Source organism: Bufo bufo, chromosome 1, assembly GCF_905171765.1.
Source record: "Bufo bufo chromosome 1, aBufBuf1.1, whole genome shotgun sequence".
In the NCBI taxonomy this organism is placed as follows: Eukaryota; Metazoa; Chordata; class Amphibia; order Anura; family Bufonidae; genus Bufo; species Bufo bufo.
This window is the reverse complement of record NC_053389.1, coordinates 573,837,234-573,859,455: the sequence shown is the minus strand read 5'-3', so window position 1 is coordinate 573,859,455 and position 22,222 is coordinate 573,837,234. Positions and strand designations below refer to the sequence as shown.

The 22,222-nt window shown below is 38.3% G+C and overlaps 1 protein-coding gene across 24 annotated transcripts in view; it reads left to right on the top strand.

Moving 5' to 3' along the window:
• CELF2 (CUGBP Elav-like family member 2) overlaps nt 1-22,222 on the top strand; it is a 453,132-nt gene that overhangs the window by 235,193 nt on the left and 195,717 nt on the right. For all 24 annotated transcript variants that reach the window (XM_040413246.1, XM_040413282.1, XM_040413263.1 and 21 more), the window contains one exon: nt 4,861-4,943. In XM_040413246.1, coding sequence (XP_040269180.1) covers nt 4,861-4,943 — 83 coding nt within the window. The remainder of the gene's footprint in view (nt 1-4,860; nt 4,944-22,222) is intronic.

The following is a 22,222-nucleotide window of genomic DNA, read 5'->3' as shown; positions in this document are numbered from 1 at the left end:
TCTTTCATTATTAAACAAAAAGGCAGTGTCATGTGATAGGAATTAACAGTATTACAATCTGAACACATTAATCGGTTGCTTAACAATTATTTTGCATCACAGTGGCCCAAAAAAATGAGAATATACTTTGACTTAATCAATAGTGGCAATAAACAGCCCATAGGTGATGTACTTATTGGTACCCAAAATGAATGGTATTGGAGCTTGTTGGCTTTATAAGTATAGGTGTAACTTGTGCAGGGAAATCGTCCGCACGGCCCAACTACCGCGGGCCATTTTGTGACACCTAGCCTGTTGTGACTGGTACCTCTGCCCTGTCTGACATTTTCCTGCACGCTACCATCTCTGTATTATTCAAGCATCATTTTCATACACCTAATGCTATGATTGCCAACTTTATTACACTGACAGAACCCTTGAAAACAGTGTTTTCTGTCCTCCTATGGCACCACCGTTGCTATTTGTACTTGCTGACTGCTTTATCTGTATCTATGGGCAGGGTTTGCCATTTCTACTGAAAAAGTGATAGCTCTCCTGTTGTCCCTTGACCAGGTTCCATGTTATCCAGGTTGGGAATCTGTGGACATGTGTCTCAGATAATGTACCATATCCGTATTATTAATGCTCTATTATTTAACATTAATATATTTTAGTATAAGTATAAAATGAATTTGTCTAAGAATAATTCATATTTAAAGGGGTTGTCCCATTACTAATACTTATCCTCTAGCCACAGGATAGGGGATACATTTATGACCGGCAGGCTTCCAACTGCTGGGGCTCCTGGAAACCATGAGAACAAGGGCCCTAAGCTGTAAATGGATTGGTGGCTACATAGGCGCACTGCCGCAACCTTCATCTCTATGGGACTGCCGGAGATAGTTGAGTACAAGTGCTTGGCTATGTCCGGCAGCCCCTTACAGTTGAATGGAGGGGCAGCATGTATGCATGGTCTCTGTTCAATTCAAATGGATGAACACAGCACCTTGTTTTTGTAATCAATGGGGGCCCCATGCGTTAGACCCCCAATGTCACTGACCCTTATCCCATATCCTGCATATAAGGGTAAGTGTTTATAATGACACAACTTCTTTAAAGGCAAAAGTTTTAAAATTTTGAATCTCAGATGGATGTTTTTTATGGTATTTGTAAGTCATATATATGTATGGATATACGGTATACAAATTGTATTCTACTGTACATGTAGTCTGATGAATAGTCCACGCAAATTAAAAATAAAAGATATTATTACTATTATATTCACTGCCTTAGTTCATCTGATTTTTGGTCTCACTTAAATGAAGATGCAATCCTAGAATTGTGGAAAATGTGGTATTTTCAGTCCTAGTGCCTTGCTATACAGTATCTCAGTGATCATAAAGAATAATATACAGCTGCTGCTTTAACACTGACCTAGTAAGCAGGTAGCTCCAGTGCACAGTGGTCTGGGAAAACCATACCTGCAAAGATAATGCTCCTTTAAACTGATGGTAGCTTGTGACTCCTCTTCTAGCATTGCCATTCAGACATATATTGCAGAGGTATAACATTTAGCTCACAAGCGCCACCTTCAGGAGCCTAGAACACAGTGAGAGAAGCATAACAAGATGGAAGAATATAAAACAGATGCAATCACATAAGTCTGTCTTCTAAAGTAATATCTGTATCACACAAGGCATGTTACTTATCAGTTAGTAATGCTTTTCAGATCAGTTCTTATTTAACACTGGAATAGTGAAGAATAATTGCCTATATAGTGCAGTGATGTGATGTTCCAGATTCATATAGGGTTTGCATTGTTGCCAACCTATATTTTTCTTATTTTTTTCTGGACAATTGATCCAAAAATCACAGGCAACATTTAAGGACACACTGGAAAACCATAATGTACGACGAAGATTATGAGTAATACATGTCTAAAGCTCAATATACTATAGAGATATGAATTCATTATATTAATTTATTGTGATGATGACCTGCTCAATAGTGTTGATCACGAATATTCGAATTGCGAATTTTAATCGCGAATATCGACACTTCGAGAATTTGCGAATATTTAGAATATCTCAAAATATATTCGTAATCGCGAATATTCTTTTTTTTTTTAAATACCATATTTTTATGCAAATTCAAGAAAATAATGCTTAGAGATCATGAATTCGCGAATTCTCGAATAGACGGCGAATATTCGCCCAAATATTCGCGAAATATTGCGAATTCGAATATTGCCCCTGCCGCTCATCACTACTGCTCAAGTACCACTGGCCTAAAAAAAAAAAGCCAAAACAGCTTTTTTTTTTCATGGACACACAAAATACTGCGCTATTTATACAGACTGGGCAGGAATTTCTGGGAGCTTGGCAAACCTGGTGGTTAGTCTCCTGTACCCATAATGCAAAAGTGTACTATGTTTAGAGGTTAAAACTGTATGAAAGTGAAATATCACATATATTGCAACCCAATTCAAGATTTTTATGCAAGGAGCATTTCATGTATCATATAAGATATGTGTATATCCACATGTTCCATAAGTAAGTGATGAATAGTGATGGTCTATTGTGAATTCTAATGAAGGACTGGTACCCTGAGGCCCAAAGCCGCTCCTCTTATCTATATTACCTGTAAGAACACTATCAGAAGAAGTCTCCCTACAGCTAGTGTATATACATAATTTAGGCATCAGATAGTAAAGAATATTTTGATGTAGAAGATGGGTATAAATAGATAGTTGTAAGATGCAGCTTGGCTTCCCAGCAACCTTCTTCTGATTTAAGACATGTTGTCATGTCCATAGAATACCATATATAGTACGATCTTCTCATATGTCATAGATACCTATGAGAAAATGATCTTCATGAACTATGTGACCTCAGACCACCACTGGTTTTCAGAATACAAAGTTCAAAATAGGATTTAAACTCCATTTAGGAAAAACACACAACATGCTAAGCAAGGGGACATTCAAACTAATGGCCTTTTATTTAGGATGTTGTGTCACAAATCTCTGAGCAGTGCCGTGGGGGTTTATTTGCTCTGTAGAACCCTTTCATCTGGGCAATCAGTAATAGTTCTAGAGGACAGATTTCACTAAGGTCATTTTCTCACATTTATCTATGACAGATTAGAAGATGATTGTGATTGGATTTCCCCTTTAAGAGCATTTTCACGCGGGCATAGTTTCGGTCTGAGGTACTGTATTGTATATTTTTAGTCATACATGGTAATGGAATTAGTCACAGAAAAGTCAGGTTTGACTTTCCTATTATTGGCGTAACTATAAGGGGTGCATAGGGTGTATGAGAAGATACCAGCATGGTAATTGAGAAGGCCCCGTTACAGACTTTGCATTGGGGCCCAGGAGCCTGAAGTAATACTTCTGATTTGTGATAATCCTTGTTACCGATTCTAACCAATGTAGATTTTTAGCTTTATATTAATAGGATAGTTACATTTATGACACTTTTACATGTAAGTGAATAAACCTGTAAATACTAACTGTAGCCAACAGTTATATTTGTTGAAGAGGGACATATTCTTTAGTTGATAAATGTGGGTGTTGTGTTTTACTGATCATAGAGGCCCCCAAACATATTAGAGCCAAACCCGCCATTTTTGGTATGACTACCCGACAATCTAATGTGTATGAGGTGCTCCCAACTCTCCCCCAACAGGTGATGGGTGGATTGCAGTTTAACATCAGATCATTTTGTTCTCCTTGGAGATAAGCCGCCTCACCAGAGGTTTCTGGCAGTGGCTTTCTCCACTCTCCCCATCTAAAGAGGACCTTTCACTGGTCCTGACATTACAATATTAGTACCTGACTGTGTAGATCATGATCAGTAGATGTCCGTGTAGTCTATTTTTTTTTCAGATCCACTGCTCCGTTCCCCCGCTGTGCTCCCCCATTCTCTTTTGCCGCCCTGTATGCTAATTATAACACCAAAGAAATAGCAACAGTCGGAGATATATAAATTAATAATTCTTTATTATCACATGATTTTTAAAAAATTACATATTAAAAATAATTCTCAGGTGGTCACAGAGAACATGAGACAAAACGCCCATGCAGGCAATGTGGGCTGACAATTAAAGAAATATATTACTTTCTGGGGCGCAGGACACATGGCTGGTTTGATATTGTGATATTGTTATACTGTGATTTACTTGGCTGCTATAGGATTGACATGCTAATAGAGTATATGTTTACTTGCACAAGCACTTTAGCCTGGGAGAAGGAGACGCCCGTTGAGAAACATGGACGTCTACTCCTCTATGTACCGATGCTATTAATTAGCACACAGGGCAGCAAAATATAACGGGGGGCACAGCGGGGGGGAACAGAGCAGCGTATCTGAAAAAAAATGACTGCATTGGTCCTCTTTAAAGTACATCCAAAGGTGTATGAGCGTCAAAAGCCTAATTCAAAATGGCTGCTCTGTTGTCACTCTTTGATCTCATATATTGTATTAATTTCCAGGCACATTTTCATACATCTGCATAATACTCTTGTAGACATTGAGGAGATGTACCAAAGCCACTGTCAAGGAAAAGTGGAGTAGCTGCCCACAGCAACCAGTCAGGTCACAGCTTTCATTTTCCAAACGGCCTGTGAATAATTACAATAATTACAATGCTTACAATGTCATAATTTGGAGCAAATTTACTGGCGGCAACATCTCCTGCCTTTCAGTATCTTGAGATACATGAGTACAGAATGTCAGTGTGTAGAGTGTTGTATGAGCTAGAATGGGTTCATAAATCCCATCTTTCACTAGACCGTTAATCTATCACCATTTTCGCCCATGTGTTGAAGCAATTTTCGGATATTTCATAATGCCCCTCTCTCTTTCTGATCTGCAGGTTGTTGTTTTGTAACGTTTTATACAAGAAAAGCTGCACTGGAAGCACAGAACGCATTGCACAATATAAAAACTTTACCTGGGGTGAGTACATTCTTCTTCTCCTTGACACTGTGTCATGATTAAATGTCATTTATTTGTTCTGTTTATTGTGAGAGAATAGCTCTCTTTCCAAATAACCAATGAGTACATGATAAAGTGTGTGCTGCTCGAAAGGACTGGGCAACGATGGAATGGACTTACGATGGTGTTGGGCTAATCCCTTAATTGTCTCAGTCAGATGGCTTTGTGTACAATACAGTGAATGTACTTCAGGCTTTATCTGGGAAACAAACATTACCTCAGTACCTCTCCTGTAAAATCCAATCTGCTTTGATTTTTCTTTCTGGCTGATGTGTATTGAATTTTTAGACATTTTTTGTTTTACTTTAAAAGAAGCATTGACGTCTCTAGGTAATGAATGGTACATGTGCGTCAGTGCCAATTACATGCAAACCAAGCAAATGCTTATGGCCCCAGAGATCAGGGTCCGCATGCCGACCATAAGTGGTTGTGGACATATGGGGGTTATTTATCAAACTGGTGTAAAGTACAACTGGCTCAGTTGCCCATAGCAACCAATCAGATTCCACCTTTCATTTTCCAAAGGAGCTTTGGAATGAAAAAAAATGAAAGGTGGAATCTGATTGCTATAGGCAACTAAGCCAGTTACTTATAATGGTGTCTGTTAGGTTCCACCACAGTGTCTGTTGTTTTAATAGGAAAAATAGCACAAGATGTGGCGTTATTTGTCTCATCAAGAATGATGGAATCTCAAGAACAGAGCTTCTGACACCAATGTGAACATAGCTTTAGTTGGTATAAAAGTGTTTGCAGCATCTCTGTATATCTCTCCTCTTCCTGTTTCATTTAGTATATTGTGCAGGCTGGGGCATTTCAGCTTACCTAGCTACTATTTGACAACTTGTGTAGGAGAGGACCATCACTGGTTACAGGAAGTTCCATCTTCTATACAATAAATGGCCTACACAGGATGGTGTTACACCCCTACCATTAAGGGAGCAGGAAGCATGAGAGGATTATGCTAGAAATGTTAATTTGATAATAAAACATGCCAAAAATGAGGTAGCCATAAGTAATTTAACCATAAATAGCTGGCTGCAGTGAGAGAGGTCAAGAGTAGCTGAAGGGGCAGAAATCTCTGAAGAGCACTGCATCAGTGGGGTCAATATCCAGACTCCTCCAATACTTTTCCAAACAAATAGAACTTAAGGCAGCATTCCCATCAATACATCCCTTTGTTCACCAATGTTTCAGCTCCGATTAGCCTTTCTCAAGCATCTTCATTGAAGCTGGAATGGAGTGCTGCCTTAACTTCTATTTGTCTGATGTGGAGGACTCCGGACCTGGTCCTGTAAGGCTTGCCGCTGACCTCTTTAAAGCAATACTATCCAAACATGTTTGGTACGACATGTTGGGATATTTAGTTTTTTTACACAAAGGTGAATAGTAGTGAATTCAGGAGCATAAAAATTAATGATTCCACTACCAGTCCTATTTACTTATCACATGGATCTGTCCTGTATGCCTGCCCAGCTCATGCACCTCATGTAACACTGCTGCTTACTGAATGCCAGAAATTAAATGATGTGGAGTGTCACATGACATGTTTCAGTTAGGCCATGGATACATTACACAGGACTGATACATGGGCTATATACCATTGTAGTATATATAGTGGTCAACTGCCTGATATCAGAAAGGTGTGTATGCAGAATTTAAAATATATGTATGTATATTGAAAAGTTATGGATTTCTATTATATAAACAAATAAGTTCAAAAAATAAAAACTGGAATAACTCTTTAACAGAAATTACATTATGCTTTGCTCTTTAGGATGCCCATTCTTATGCCAAAATTGAGGTGTCATTCAGTAGCCATTATTTTGTATATGAACCAATTATTCTTAAAGAAACACTTTAACAATATTGTCTGGCACATTAGAAAGATACATGATGTATATTGGAGTGAAGGTAATTATTTTTTTTAACCGGTGACTGTAAGTTATCCACGCCCTTCTGATCCTCAGCTGTGTCATGGGATCAACTTTCTGACTCTCCAACTGACATAGCATCTTATGTGTCTAAAATATTTATCCTGTGATGAGTTAGTAAGGTACATGGTGCAAATAGAAGTACAAGTAATCTGCTTACCGGTGGCATTATTTGTGGGTTATGAGCTCTATTCCAGTACCTCCGCTGTACCACATGACTTGGATTGAGTGTGTCATAGGAATGCATAGAAAAACTGAGTTCTGGTCCCCACATAAGACACTGTTCGATAGAATGGCAATTACATGGTACATGGAGGACTGGATTGGAGCTAATAACACACAAATAACCCCTCCGGTAAGCAGATTACCTGCACCACTATTTACATAATGTAACATACTAATGAACCAAAGTTTAAACATTTTTATATGAGTGCTTCTTTAAGTTTGTATTATGATAACTGGTTAGCGCAAAATACCACTGCAACTTGAAGATGGAATGAAGACTTATCTACAGTAAAGTAGTCTTAATTCTATCGTCAAGTTGCAGTGGTCTTTTGCGCCAAGCAGTGATTATATCTTATCACTCTTTCTCCTAAGAAGTTGGGCACCTCTTCTGAAGGCACCTAAACTGCGGCTGCATACTAGGCAACTCCATTATTTATATTATAAGTCTATAATAGAGTTGAGCCTATATTCAGCAGAACTTCACAAGGTGAACCTCTAATTGGGGGTATTTGTATTTATGGTCCACTTACTTACATACTTACCCTATGTTGTGTGTTGCATTTCTGTTGTTTATACAGTAATTACCTGCCTAAGGGTGGGTTCACATCTGTGTTCTGGATTCCGTTATTTTCCGTTATAAAATGGTTATAACGGAAAATAACGGAATTCATAAGACGGAAGGATGGATCCGTTATCCTGCCCATAGACTTGTATTATGACGGAATGCAAATCGGAAGCCTTTAAAAGGCATTCCGTTTTAGAAGTCTATGGGGAAGCATAAGGCCCCTTTCACACGGGCGAGTATTCCACGCGGATGCGATGCGTGAGTTGAACGCATTGCACCCGCACTGAATACCGACCCATTCATTTCTATGGGGCTGTTCACATGAGCGGTGATTTTTTTCACGCATCATTTGTGCGTTGCGTGAAAATCGCAGCAAGCTCTATATTGTGCGTTTTTCACGCAACGCAGGCCCCATAGAAGTGAATGGGGTTGCATGAAAATCGCAAGCATCCGCAAGCAAGTGTGTCGGTTGCTAGGAGACGATCGGGATGGAGACCCGATCATTATTATTTTCCCTTATAACATGGTTATAAGGGAAAATAATAGCATTCTGAATACAGAATGCATAGTAAAATAGAGCTGGAAGGGTTAAAAAAATAATAATTTAACTCACCTTAATCCACTTGCTCGCGCAGCCCGGCATCTCTTTTTTTTAACCCCTCCAGCGCTATTTAACTATGCATTCAGTATTCAGAATGCTATTATTTTCCCTTATAACCATGTTATAAGGGAAAATAATACAATCTACAGAACACCGATCCCAAGCCCGAACTTCTGTGAAGAAGTTCGGGTTTGGGTACCAAACATGCGTGATTTTTCTCACGCGAGTGCAAAACGCATTACAATGTTTTGCTCTCGCGTGGAAAAATCGCGGGTGTTCCCGTAACGCACCCGCACATTTTCCCGCAACGCCCGTCTGAAAGAGGCCCTAACAGATCCGTCTAATTTTCGTTATGCAGAACTAAGAAAAAAGTCCAGTTGACAAGACTTTGTTTTCCATCTTACATAACAGGACCCAGACGGATCCATTATGATTCCCATAGACTTCTATTTAGACGGATCAAAACAGAATGCCTCTAAAGGATTCCATTTTGACTTCCGTCTTATGGATTCCGTTATTTTCCGTTATAACCATGTTAAAACGGAAAGCCATAACGGAATCCCTAACGCTAGTGTGAACCCACCCTAACTCTTTGTTGTTCAGTTTGTAGACAGACTTTAAAGACCCTACTACAGGGAGTGAATATTGTGCAGATTCCCATGCATGCGAACGACAAGAATGGTGTGATGTAATAAGTATGAATGATTGAAAGATGAGCGACAAATTGCTTGATCATCGTCCATCGTGATCTTTCAGCATGATAAAAAATTATCGTTCCTTGCTAATAGATCCGGTGTTGTCTAGTCGCTAGCGATCTAATACATGGCTTTGGAAGTGGCAATAGGTGTGTCTTTGAAATTAGCATTCTCTTTTCCATTGTCACACCTACCATTCCACCTGAAGACCAACCTCTTGACCAAGCATCTGTCCACCATCTTTACACATAATAACAACGAACAATTCAAAAGCAAAATTATCGTTCATTGCTAATAGATCCGGTGTTGTCTAGTCGCTAACGATCTAATACATGGCTTTGGAAGTGGCAATAGGTGTGTCTTTGAAATTAGCATTCTCTTTTCCATTGTCACATCTACCATTCCACCTGAAGACCAACCTCTTGACCAAGCATCTGTCCACCATCTTTACACATAATAACAACGAACAATTCAAAAGCAAATGAGTAACGACCTCATGTACGAACAATTATCGATGAGTATAATAAGTGAAATTTTCATCGCTAACGAGTCTCTACATCTTCAATCGTTTATAGCGATCTGTATGACATCTGCCGGTGTAATTTTACCTTATTGTAAATCACATCATAATATCTACTGGCAAATTGTCAATTGACATTTTGATCCATCAGAAAATATAAACCTATTCCTGCATCTATATATGAATATATCCCTTTAAGTCAGGGGTGCACAACGTTTCCTGGTTGGGGGCCACATTGCCAGACTGAACCAATGACGAGGGCCGAAATAAAAATTTAAAGGTGTATTAACAACTGAAATATTGTACTTATGGCATATTAAACACACATTATATACCATTAATGTCTAGTTACACTTCCAGGACTCCATCTAATGGGAGAAATACATGAAAAATACATGTGAGCAGCCACAAGACATAGGCATACATGTCTGTTACCAGATGGTTGGGGGCCGCACAAAATGGTATCAAGGGCCGCATGTGGCCCCCGGGCCGCAGGTTGTGCACCCCTGCTTTAAGTGAAAAAGGGCATTATGACGGAGAAGGTGGAATGGGAACACTTGTCATCATTCTAAATATAATAATGGTCTTGATTCCTGGCATATTTTTATTGTTTTTGACACATCATTTTTCTCAGATAGCCTCTAGCATTAATATTAAAATGTTTGATTATCCAGATAGTGCCCAATTTGCTTTCCAGTGTCAGCCTACAGTACCTCACTAAAATTACAGTCAGTGCTTCCAAGATTACCGAGCCTGATACTGAGCAAATATTGCACCATGGAATTCATGGGCAGCATCTCTGTTCATTTGTATCATGACCAGTAGCCGCTTAGTAAATAAATGTGGCAGTCTTTCAGAATAGATGCCATGCACAGTATCATTTAATTGGATAATTTAGCATGAGCTGCATTAATTGGGTTAGTAAGCCTTTGAGATATTAAAACCTGACACTTTCCCTTGGAGAATAATTATCATCTAGACAACAAAAATGCACATAGAGGTTTTCCTAGTCCTGCAGCATTATAATATTGGTCTCACATGCAGTGCCAGCATACCGGAGATACAGGAACAAATGCTTTATGCCATTTCCTACTTTATTCTGTCATTTTCTGTTCAAAAAAGAAACAGGAAAAAAGACATTTTTATCTGTCAACACAAGTTCAGAATCTCTCTGATTCCTTGTGTTCCACAATACTGTGCTTATCGCTTTGATTTAGACCACTCAATTGGCTGCTAGCATATTGACACTTCATTTATGTGAGAGTATATATATATATATATATATATATATATATATATATATATACACACACAGTACCATGCAAAAGTATTAGGTAGGTGTGAGGAAAAAATGCTGCAAAGTAAGAATTCTTTCAAAAATAGAAGTGTTAATAGTTTATTTTCATCAGTTAACAAAAGAGAAATCTAAGTTAAATCAATATTTGGCATGACTACCTTTCAAAACAGCATCAATTTTTCTAGGTACAATTGCAGAGAGTGTTTGAAGGAACTCAGCAAGGAGGTTGTTCCAAACATCTTGGAGAGGTAACCACAGATCTTCTGTGGATGTAGACCTTGCACAAATCCTTCTGTCTCTTCATGTAATCCCAGACAGACTTAGGCCTCTTTCACACGGGCGTTGCGGGAAAATGTGCGGGTGCAATGCGGGAACACCCGCGATTTTTCCGCGCGAGTGCAAAACATTGTAATGCGTTTTGCACTCGCGTGAGAAAAATCGCGCATGTTTGGTACCCAAACCCGAACTTCTTCAAAGAAGTTCGGGCTTGGGATCAATGTTCTGTACATTGTATTATTTTCCCTTATAACATGGTTATAAGGGAAAATAATAGCATTCTGAATACAGAATGCAAAGTAAAATAGCGCTGGAGGGGTTAAACAAAAAAAAAATGTTTAACTCACCTTAGTCCACTTGATAGCGCAGCCGGCATCTGCTTCTGTATTCTTTCTTTAGGACCTGGGTAAAGGACCTTTGATGACGTCACTCCGGTCATCACATGGTACATCACATGATCTTTTACCATGGTGAATCACCATGGTAAAAGATCATGTGACGTACCATGTGATGACCGGAGTGACGTCATCAAAGGTCCTGTAACTGTATTTAATGCTCACCATAGGTCCTTCAACAAAGGAGACACAAGGAGATGCCGGGCTACGCGAGCAAGTGGATTAAGGTGAGTTAAATTTTTTAAATTTTTTTTTTAACCCCTCCAGCGCTATTTTACTTTGCATTCTGTATTCAGAATGCTATTATTTTCCCTTATAACCATGTTATAAGGGAAAATAATAATGATCGGGTCTCCATCCCGATCGTCTCCAAGCAACCGTGCGTGAAAATCGCACCGCATCCGCACTTGCTTGCGGATGCTTGCGATTTTCACGCAACCCCATTAAAAAACGCAGAATATAGAGCATGCTGCGATTTTCACGCAACGCAGAAGTGATGCGTGAAAATCACCGCTCGTGTGCACAGCCCCATAGAAATGAATGGGTTGGTATTCAGTGCGGGTGTAATGTGTTCACCTCGCGCATCGCATCCGCACGGAATACTCGCCCGTGTGAAAGGGGCCTTAATGATGTTGAGATCAGGGCTTTGTGGGGGCCTGGCTGTGTCGCTATCCAATCACAGCGGAGAGCGTCACAGCCAGGGAGAAACCTTCTTCCTGGCTGTGATGCTCTTCACTGTAATTGAATCATGGCACAGCCAGGGAGAAGGAGACGCCCATTGAGAAACCCTGGCGTCTCCTCCTCCATGTACCGATGCTCAGTATTAACATACTGAGCGTGAAAACTACAGGGGGGCCACAATGGGGCGTAGAAGCAATATAAAAAAAAAACATTCAGGGTGGCAGCATCAGTAAAGGTATTTATCTGGAATAAAAAAATCCTGGAAAGGTCCTCTTTCATTATTTTGATACTGATGACTTATCTGATCGGTGGGGGTCTGGCACCTGAGACCCCCGCCGATCAGTTGTTTGAGAAGGCCCCAGCACTCCTGTGAGCACCACTGCCTTCTGCCTGCTCACCAAGCACAGTGCCGTACATAGTATAGTGGCTGTGCTTGGTATCGTAGCTCAGCCCCATTCACTTGAATGGGGCTGAGCTCCTCCTAAGCCTTGTGAACGATGAATGTGATGCCACTGGCCTAGGAAAAGCTGAGAGAAGGCTGCCGCGCCACTGGGATCACTGCTGCCTTCTCAAACAGCTGATCATCGGGGATCCCAGGTGTCAGACCCCCACCGATCAGATACTGATGACCTATCCAGAGGTAGGTAGTAACATGAAAATGGTGTATTCTACAATGTAAAAAAGATTATATACAAACAGTCATTGCCATTTTCATTTACCATCCTCTGCTTTTACTGGTATTCAGTATTTGTAGAGTAATGAAGCTTTTTTTACTCCATTTCTACTTTACACCCATTTTTATGAAAGCGCGTGTTTACTTTGCAAATACTGAAAATACTATACTGGTCTGGGTTGCCAACAAGATTTTTATCCTAAAATAATTGGCAGCCAACATTTTTTTATGGACAAATTGGAAAACCATAACAAATGCTAAATGTTATTAGTAATATATGTCTATAGCTCAATATACTGATAGTAACTCATTACCAGCATTTACTGTGAGCTTTAAAATGATCCAGGCCATATTTTGCAAATCTGACATGTGTCATTCTAAGTGGTGATAACTTTAAAATGCTTTTACTTATGCAGTCCATTCTGAGATTGTTTTCTTGTCACATATTGTACTTCATGACATTGGTAAAATTGAGTAAAAAAAACAAACGATTTTTATTTATGAAAAATTACCAAATTTCCCAAAAATTTCGAAAAATTAGCAAATTTCCAAATTTCAATTTCTCTACTTTTATAATAGATAGTAATACCTCCAAAAATAGTTATTACTTTACATTCCCCATATGTCTACTTCATGTTTGGATCATTTTGTTAATGTCATTTTATTTTTTGGGGGCGTTAGAAGGCTTAGAAGTTTAGAAGCAAATCTTTAAATTTTTCCGAAAATTTCCAAAACCCACTTTTTAAGGACCAGTTCAGGTCTGAAGTCACTTTGGGAACCTTACATAATAGAAACCACCCAAAAATGACCCCATTGTAGAAACTACACCCCTCAAGATATACAAAACTGATTTTACAAACTTTGTTAACCATTTAGGTGTTCCACAAGAATTAATGGCAAATGGAGAGGAAATTTCTGAATTTCACTTTTTTGGCAGATTTTCCATTTTAATCCATTTTTTCTCCTAACAAAGCAAGGGTTAACAGCCAAACAAAACTCAATATTTATTGCCCTGATTCTGTAGTTTACAAAAACACCCCATATGTGCTCGTAAACTGCTGTACGGGCATAAATCAGGGCGCAGAAGAGAAGGAACACCATGTGGTTTTTGGAAGGCAGATTTCACTGGGATAATTTTAAGCTGCCATGTCACATTTGAAGACGCCCTGATGCACCCCTAAAGTAGAAACTCCACAAAAGTGACCTCATTTTAGAAACTACACCCCTCAAGGTATTCAAAACTGATTTTACAAACTTTGTTAACCCTTTAGGTGTTGTGCAAGAATTAATGGAATATGGAGATGAAATTTCAGAATTTCACTTTTTTGGCAAATTTTCCATTTTAATCCATTTTTTTCTGCCAACAATGCAAGGGTTAACAGCCAAACAAAACTTAATATTTATTGCCCTGATTCGGTAGTTTACAGAAACACCCCATATGTGGTCGTAAACTGCTGTATGGGCACACGGCAGGGTTCAGAAGGAATGAACGCCATATGGTTTTTGAAAGGCAGATTTTGCTGGACTGGTTTTTTGACACCATGTCTCATTTGAAGCCCCCCTGATGCACCCCTAGAGTAGAAACTCCAGAAAAGTGACCCCATTTTAGAAACTACACCCCTCATGGTATTCAAAACTTATTTTACAAACTTTTTTAACCCTTTTAGGTGTTCCACAAGAATTAATGGAAAATGGAGATGAAATTTCAGAATTTCACTTTTTTGGTAGATTTTCCATTTTAATCAATTTTTCCAGTAACAAAGCAAGGGTTAACAGCCAAACAAAACTCAATATTTATTGCCCTGTTTCTGTAGTTTACAGAAACACCCAATATGTGGTCGTAAACTGCTGTATGGGCACACGGCAGGGTGCAGAAGAAAGGGAATGCCATATGGTTTTTAAAAGGCAGATTTTTTTGACAGTTTTTTGACACCATGTCCCATTTGAAGCCCCCCTGATGCTCCCCTAGAGTAGAAACTCCCCAAAAATGACCTCATTTTGGAAACTACGGGATAAGGTGGCAGTTTTGTTGGTACTATTTTAGGGTACATATGATTTTTGGTTGCTCTATATTACACTTTTTGTGAGGCAAGGTAACCAAAAATAGCTGTTTTGGCACCGTTAAATTTTTTTTATATTTACAACATTCATCTGAAAGGTTAGATCATGTGGTATTGTTATAGAGCAGGTTGTTACGGATGCGACAATACCAAATATGACTACTTTTTTGGTTGTTTGTTTCAGTTTTACATAATAAAGCATTTTAAAAAAAGACATTTTTTTTGTGTTTTAGTGTGATATTTTTATAGAGCCGGTCGTTATGGCTGTGGCAATACCTAATACGTATACTTTTTTAAATTTATTAAAGTTTTACATAATATCATTTTTGAAACCCCCAAAAAATTTTTGTGTCTCCATATTCTGAGAGCCATAGTTTTTTTATGTTTTGGGCGATTGTCTTACTTAGGATATCATTTTTTACTGGATGAGATGATGGTTTTATTGGCACTATTTTGGGGTGCATATAACTTTTTGATTGCTTGCTATTACACTTTTTGCGATGTAAGGTGACAAAAAATGGCTTTTGACACACTTTTTATAAAAAAAATTTTTTATGGTGTTCACCTGAGGGGTTAGGTCATGTGATATTTTTATAAAGCCGTGGCAATACCTAATATGTAGATTTTTTTTATTTATTTAGATTTTACACAATAATATTTTTGAAGCAAATAAAATCATGTTTTAGTGTCTCCATATGCTGAGAGCCATAGTTTTTTTTAATGTTTTGTGCAATTGTCTCAGGTAGGGTATCATTTTTGCGGGATTAGATGATGGTTTGAGTGGCACTATTTTGAGGTGCATATGACTTTTTGATCGTTTGCTATTACACTTTTTGCAATGTAAGGTGACAGTAAATGGCTTTTTTGACACGGTTTTTATTTTTTATTTTTTATGGTGTTCACCTGAGGGGTTGGGTCATGTGGTATTTTTATAGAGCAGGTTGTTACGGACGCGGCAATACCTAATATGTATATTTTTTATATTTACTTAAGTTTTTCACAATAACAGCATTTTTTAAACCCAAAAAGTTAGTTATTTTTTTATTTTTTAGGTGATTGTCTTAGGTAGGGTAGGGGGGTGGATCTCATAGGCTCTCACGGAAGGAAGCCACAATGCCTAAGGAAGGGATCGGGTTGCCTTCCCTCCCATCGGGTCCCCCGTCACAGCAGCGCGGGGATCCGATGGAATCTCTCTCCCTCCACACATCGCTCGTCAGCGCTGACTGTGGCACATGAAGGGTTAATGTGTTGGCATCGGTGAAATCATGCAGCAGGGGTCCGGCTATCAGTGACTGCTGGACCTCTGCCGCGGATCGGGCGGACACATTTCCTCCACCCTTCCGATCACAGCGATGTACATGCACGGTGCTGGTCCTTAAGTCACGGACATCTGCGCCGTACATGTACGGCGCAGGTCCTAAAGGTTTTAAAGAAGTATAATTAGATATATAAATAGGATGTTCTGATCATCCATATGTTATTATGAAATATGTATTGTGGTGTACATCTTATTTTTGGCCTTTTATTGGATAATAGAGCTTAAAATGTGTAATCAGGATGTAGTTAAATTGTAAGCTTTTGCGAGCAAGGCCATTATTCCTAATATTTGAATTGTGTATTAGTTTGTAACTCTAGGATGTCTAATTTGATTTGTACATGTACCCTTTAATTTGTAAAGTGCTGCAGAATATGTTGGCCCTATATAAAAAAGAATATTATTAGTATTTGCTATTTTACCTTTCTAGTTACTGCAGCCCACCATGGAAGCCAGTGTGTGTCAACTGTGTTCAACGAATTGCTCCATCTAGACCTTGATACAGGATGTATTTGTTTTAGCAAAACTAGACCCCAAAGGATGAAACAAGGCAGACTTTAAATTCACATGCAAAGCCCTTAGTAGGTTGCAAACAAGTCTTTTTTTTATTTTTTTTTATATATCTTCTTATGCTAAGCCGTTTGAGGATGCTGTAACAAAAATGCTGTATGAATGGGTGAGTGGGGATTTAGGCTGACAGGAGACAACAATCGGAGCAATAATATATGCTGTATGCATGTTGACTTGTCATTATTCTCCCTTGTTCTTTTACTCAATCACAGTTAGAGCATTCTCTTATTGTATGTGTCATTGTATCAAAACATGTTGACTTAATTGTCTCACTTGAGATTTATGTTATTTTTAGATACATTAAAAGCTTACTATTGTTTGAGAGTCATTACTGCAAATCCATTTCTTAGTATTTCAGGGGAATCATGTTTGTGTTATAGGTTGTGATTTTAATTAGGTTTCCTTGTAATCTATGAGTAGTTCATATATAGGGTCTTGTCATTAGAATTATCATGAGCTATCATTCTTTGAAGTCAGTTTTTTACAGAAATTTTCTTTCCATTGGTTCCTATGGACAACCCCTTTAACACTTGCACAGCAATGTCATCTAAGTGACCTCATAAGAAATGTAATCAAACCAGAGTTGTAAATGAAATAGTGATGTTTTAAGTCTTCATTTTGTTATGGTTTAGTATTTAAATAGATAATAATGTGTCATCATAAAATGGCCTATTGTTTAAAGATTTAATGATTTTTTTGTTCTATGTCACTCTCTATATTAAAAAAAAATCATATAATTTTGCAGTTTTTACACTGACCACTAAGCCTAATAATTGGTGCCACTTTGTGGTTTGTACAGATCACTTTTGAGCAGTAATTTTATTATCATCACAGGCAGGAGTAGAATATCAGATATCACCTATATATAAGTAACATAAAATCCAGCATTCACAATAGGTGATTGACAAAACCTACCCCTTGTATAATAACCTCTGCACATGTCATAGAGCATACCTCCAAAACTATACCATAGAAGTCATAGAGTTCCCTCAAGACTATTGTGTCTATGGCTCATTTCTCTAAATGCTGTTAAGAACAGATCAGGCAATATGGCAGTCTCCGTAATCATGTTCATAATCGTGTTCAGGAATTAGAATAAAAACTTACAATCAGAAAATAAAAGCAGATTCAAAAAAATATGCATCACTATCTGGTTTTAACTGACTGAAAAAAATATATAAATTCCCTTGAATGGATTTATAGTTTCAAACCAAATTGCCTAAAAATCATAGAAGACACATTCTATTGAATGGATTTATGGTTTCAAGCCAAATTGGCTAAAAACAATTAATGTGACAGCACTAAAGTTTGTTTGAACTATTTTATATGATTATAATACTGTATGTCCTAATATCACTGGATTTCAACGTATACAGTGAAGTATAATGTCCTTAGCTTCATCTTTGCAATGTGCATGCACCCAAAGCTTGCCCATTTTGAGGTCCATAGCACTTTGTATCAGGTTTTCATTAAGAATATCTTTGTAATTTGCTCCTTTCTGCTTTGTATCAATCATGACCAGTCTCCTTATTCCAGCCAATAAAAAAACACTCCCACAGCATGATGCTTCCACCACCATGGTTCCCGGTAGGGATGGTACTGTGCAGGTGATAGGCAGTGCCTGGTTTTTCCATACATGATATTTAGAATTGAGGCCAAAAGGTTTAATCTTGTTTCATGAGACCAGAGAATCTTGATTCTTGCAGCCCGAGAGTCCTGTAAGTACCTTCTTTTGCAAACTTCAGGTGGGATTTAATTTTCCTTTTACTGAGGAGGTGCTTCTTTCTGGCCATAGAGCTCAGATTAGTGGAGTGCTACAGTGATGGTTGACTTTCTGGAAGTTTTTCTCATCTGCACACAAGATCTTTGCCAAGGCCCTTCTCCCCAATTAATTAGTTTGGTGAGGGTGCCAGCCCTAGAAAGAGTCCTGGTTGTTCCGTTAGGGTCAGTGTACCCTTCTTTAGGTCTGTGCCTCCACACAATCAGTTCTTTCCTCCTCATGGCTTGGTTTTTGCTCTGCTATGCATTGTCAGATTTGAGACCTTACATAGTCAGAAGCATGTCTTTCCAAATCATGTCCAATCAACTGAATTTATCACAGCTGGGCTTCAATCAAAATGTAGATCTCAAAAATGATCAAGAGTATTGGGAAAGCCCCAAAGCTACATTTCAAGTGTCATTGCAAAGGGTCTTAATAATTATGGTCTTGCAAAAGTTTAGTTTTTCCTTTTAAAGAAATGTGCAAACATTCTAAAGTTCTGTTTTAAATTTTTCATTATAGGGTATTAAGTGCAGATTGGTGTGGGCAAAACTTGATTTTTTTTATATTTTTTGCACAAGGCTGGAACATAACAAAATGTGAAAAAAAGAATGGGTCTGAAGACTTTCCAAATGCTTGCAATGTTAAAATACTGGTATTTCAGTTGCCTTTGCTATGATCGGAACAGTCCTCTAGAAATTTTACCATACTTGTAGTTTGATATCTGCACAAAGCCAAGTTTTCACAGTTCATTAAAAAATTAAATTCTAGATGTTATAATTTATAAGATAATAAACATACGGTACTAGAAAACGTGTACAGTTACAGTTTGGACGAAGATGTGCTACACATGATAGATGATGAGCTATCATGTCATTTATTTCTTTAGTATAAATTATACTATTAATTTTTCCAAGACTTAGTATCATATTTCATGAATTTATCTTGACTTCCAGCTGAGATATTCACATACAGCAGATATTGTTGACTCCTTTCAAAAGGCTCTCCATGTGTTAACGTTCTGTGTTTTCAGAGCTTTCATGCTCTCGCAAACGAAGGAAAAAATTATGTACTCTGGCATTGCAAAGTCTTTTAGTATGAATCATATTCATTGTCATATCTTTTCTTATATTTCTCAGATTATGTATAATGCTTTCTATAAGGTGTTTTTCACATATATTAGTTGTCATCCGGTTTCCATTTACCCCTCTCAACCTCTTATTCCAATAAATATATTAGCTGGACTTTGTACACACCGTTAGTGATGCCTAATGTCATATTTAATCAGTCAAATATATTTAATGACAGTATCCTTAGTATCTTTAGTCCAGAGTTGTACAAATGCCTCAATGAACATCTCTTTAGCCTCTCTTTCTGCTATGCTTTGGATCAAATATAACTTTCTGCATATTAATGATGTTTTCAATCTGTAGGTAACACAGCAGATCCACCGAAACAGCATGTATTGATACACACTGCCATGTCAAGGCTGGCAAAGTGGTTATTGCTCCACATAACTGGTGCAAGAAAAGTTTACTAAATAGATTAAATTAAAAATGTCAATGATTCATTGATATTTATGTGCCCTTGGAAGAGACTAAGAAGTAGATCCATCAAGGTGACATGTTGCACTCCTGAAATGATCCCTTTGATAGTATGACTGTAACAATTTACCTGGCTTCTAAGTTTGTAGCTTACAATAGACAGATAGGTCTGAATGTTGCCTATAAGCTAAAGAAATGAATGACACATTTCACCTACATTGTAGTAAGAAATTCTTGGATACGACACAAGTTCATTGCCTAGATCTAGGGGGTTAGAGCACTCAATGCTTTCTTTATGTTGAGAAGGTGTTGACTTTGTCAAATAAAGATGGTTTTCATTAATTTAAACACCTGGGGAAGCTGAGGGGAGAAGGAAATGAGAGCGTAAAGAGAGACAGCTAAATTAAAGGGGTTTTCCCACCTCAGACTATGGGGGCATATCGCTAGGATATGCCCCATTGTCTGTATGTCCCCTGGATGTTCTAATGCGTAATATACTAAATCAGGTTTAACTTCTTACACTTGCTTATACTATGGTTTGGTCAGTAAAGTAGAGGTGAATGCAACATATTAAACTTGAAGGTAAAACAAAGCTGTAATGTCTTTACTGGATATGTCGATTCTCTAAGTCACAACTGGTTTCGTGTTAACTAGATTGTGGTGTGTCATCTAATGAATCTTTCAGTTCTTCATCCTTAAACCCCAAAAAATGTATGGATTTTTCCACTTAGATTCCAAGTTTAGGGTCCCCCGAATCATCACTGATTGATGGCATTAGTGCTGATGAAGGAGTAGTTAAGAAATTAGTCAGGAATCATCACTAAAAGACTAAAATGGCGCCAAGGGTGAACAGTCCCAAGAGTGATACAGGAGTAATATTTGGGATAAAGGCAAAGATAAGGTTTAGGGTCAATCAGAGGTTAGGATTAGTAGGACAAGATATGAGATTCAGGAAAGGGGATGAACTGAAACAGCAAGCAAGGCATGGTAAGGAGATTGCCATTTAAATAGGCCAGCAGGCTTAATGTCACCATTGGCCACAGGTTGTCCTAGCAATCTGACCCTACCAGCTGTGGATGAGAGAGCAGCCACAGCCAGATCCAGCAGAGCCACAACAGAAAGCAGGTGCAGATGACTAGTAACTGGACATGACCATTGGTTTGAGCCTCTGCTGCATACCAGGACTCACTCAACTTACAGAAGTCAGGTGAGGTGAGTAACAAAAACATGAGGAGTAGAGATGAGCAAATCGAAGCTGACGAAGTGGAATCCAATCCGAATTTCAGGAATTATTCGATTTGCACCGAATCTGAATTTCCTCATGCTTCGTGGTCATGAATCACATTTTTCCTAACATGGCTGCTGCACATGTTAGGACATGGAGCAAGGAACTCTGGAAATGAGGGATCACTCACAATGCCATGCATGCAGCCAATCAGCAGCCAGCCAGGCCTGTGATGTCACAACCCTTTAAATAGCCTCAGCCATCTTGGATTCAGACATTTTCCAGTGTACTTAGACGTTAGCAGGCCTTAGGGACAGTGCTAGGAAAGACTTGAAAACTTATATTTTGCTCAATAGATGTTCAGGGAAAGAGCATTAGAAGTGTAGGGAAAGGATAGGGAGGAATTATTCCACAGTATTGAAGCAGAACAGGGTTCAATAGGGGAGTGTACAGCCTGGGTAATAGGAACAATCCTATTACACCTTGCTGCACTGACTGCGGATCCAAATTGCTATTATACTGCTGCTCATTTCAGGTTTGCAACACCTCTGTAATTCCAGCAAACCGTTCTTGTTATTTGGGTCTTATTATCCCTTGTGCGGTGCAGTTATATATATATTCTAAAGCCTTTTTTGGGCGTGTATTAGTGGGGAAAAAGAAAAAGGGCTTATTAGCCGTTGTGTGGTGAAGTGAGAAAATTAAAGCCCTTTTTGGCATGTATTAGTGGCAAAAAAAAATATTATTTGCCGTTCACGGCCGCAGTTATGTTCTAAAGTCTTTTTTTGGTGTGTATTAGTGGGCAAAACCGATACCAAGTAAATACAAACCTCCGTATAGAGATAATAAAATGTCTTTATTCATTATGACAAAAATACATAAAATGATGGTCAATAAAATTAGCAGAAAAT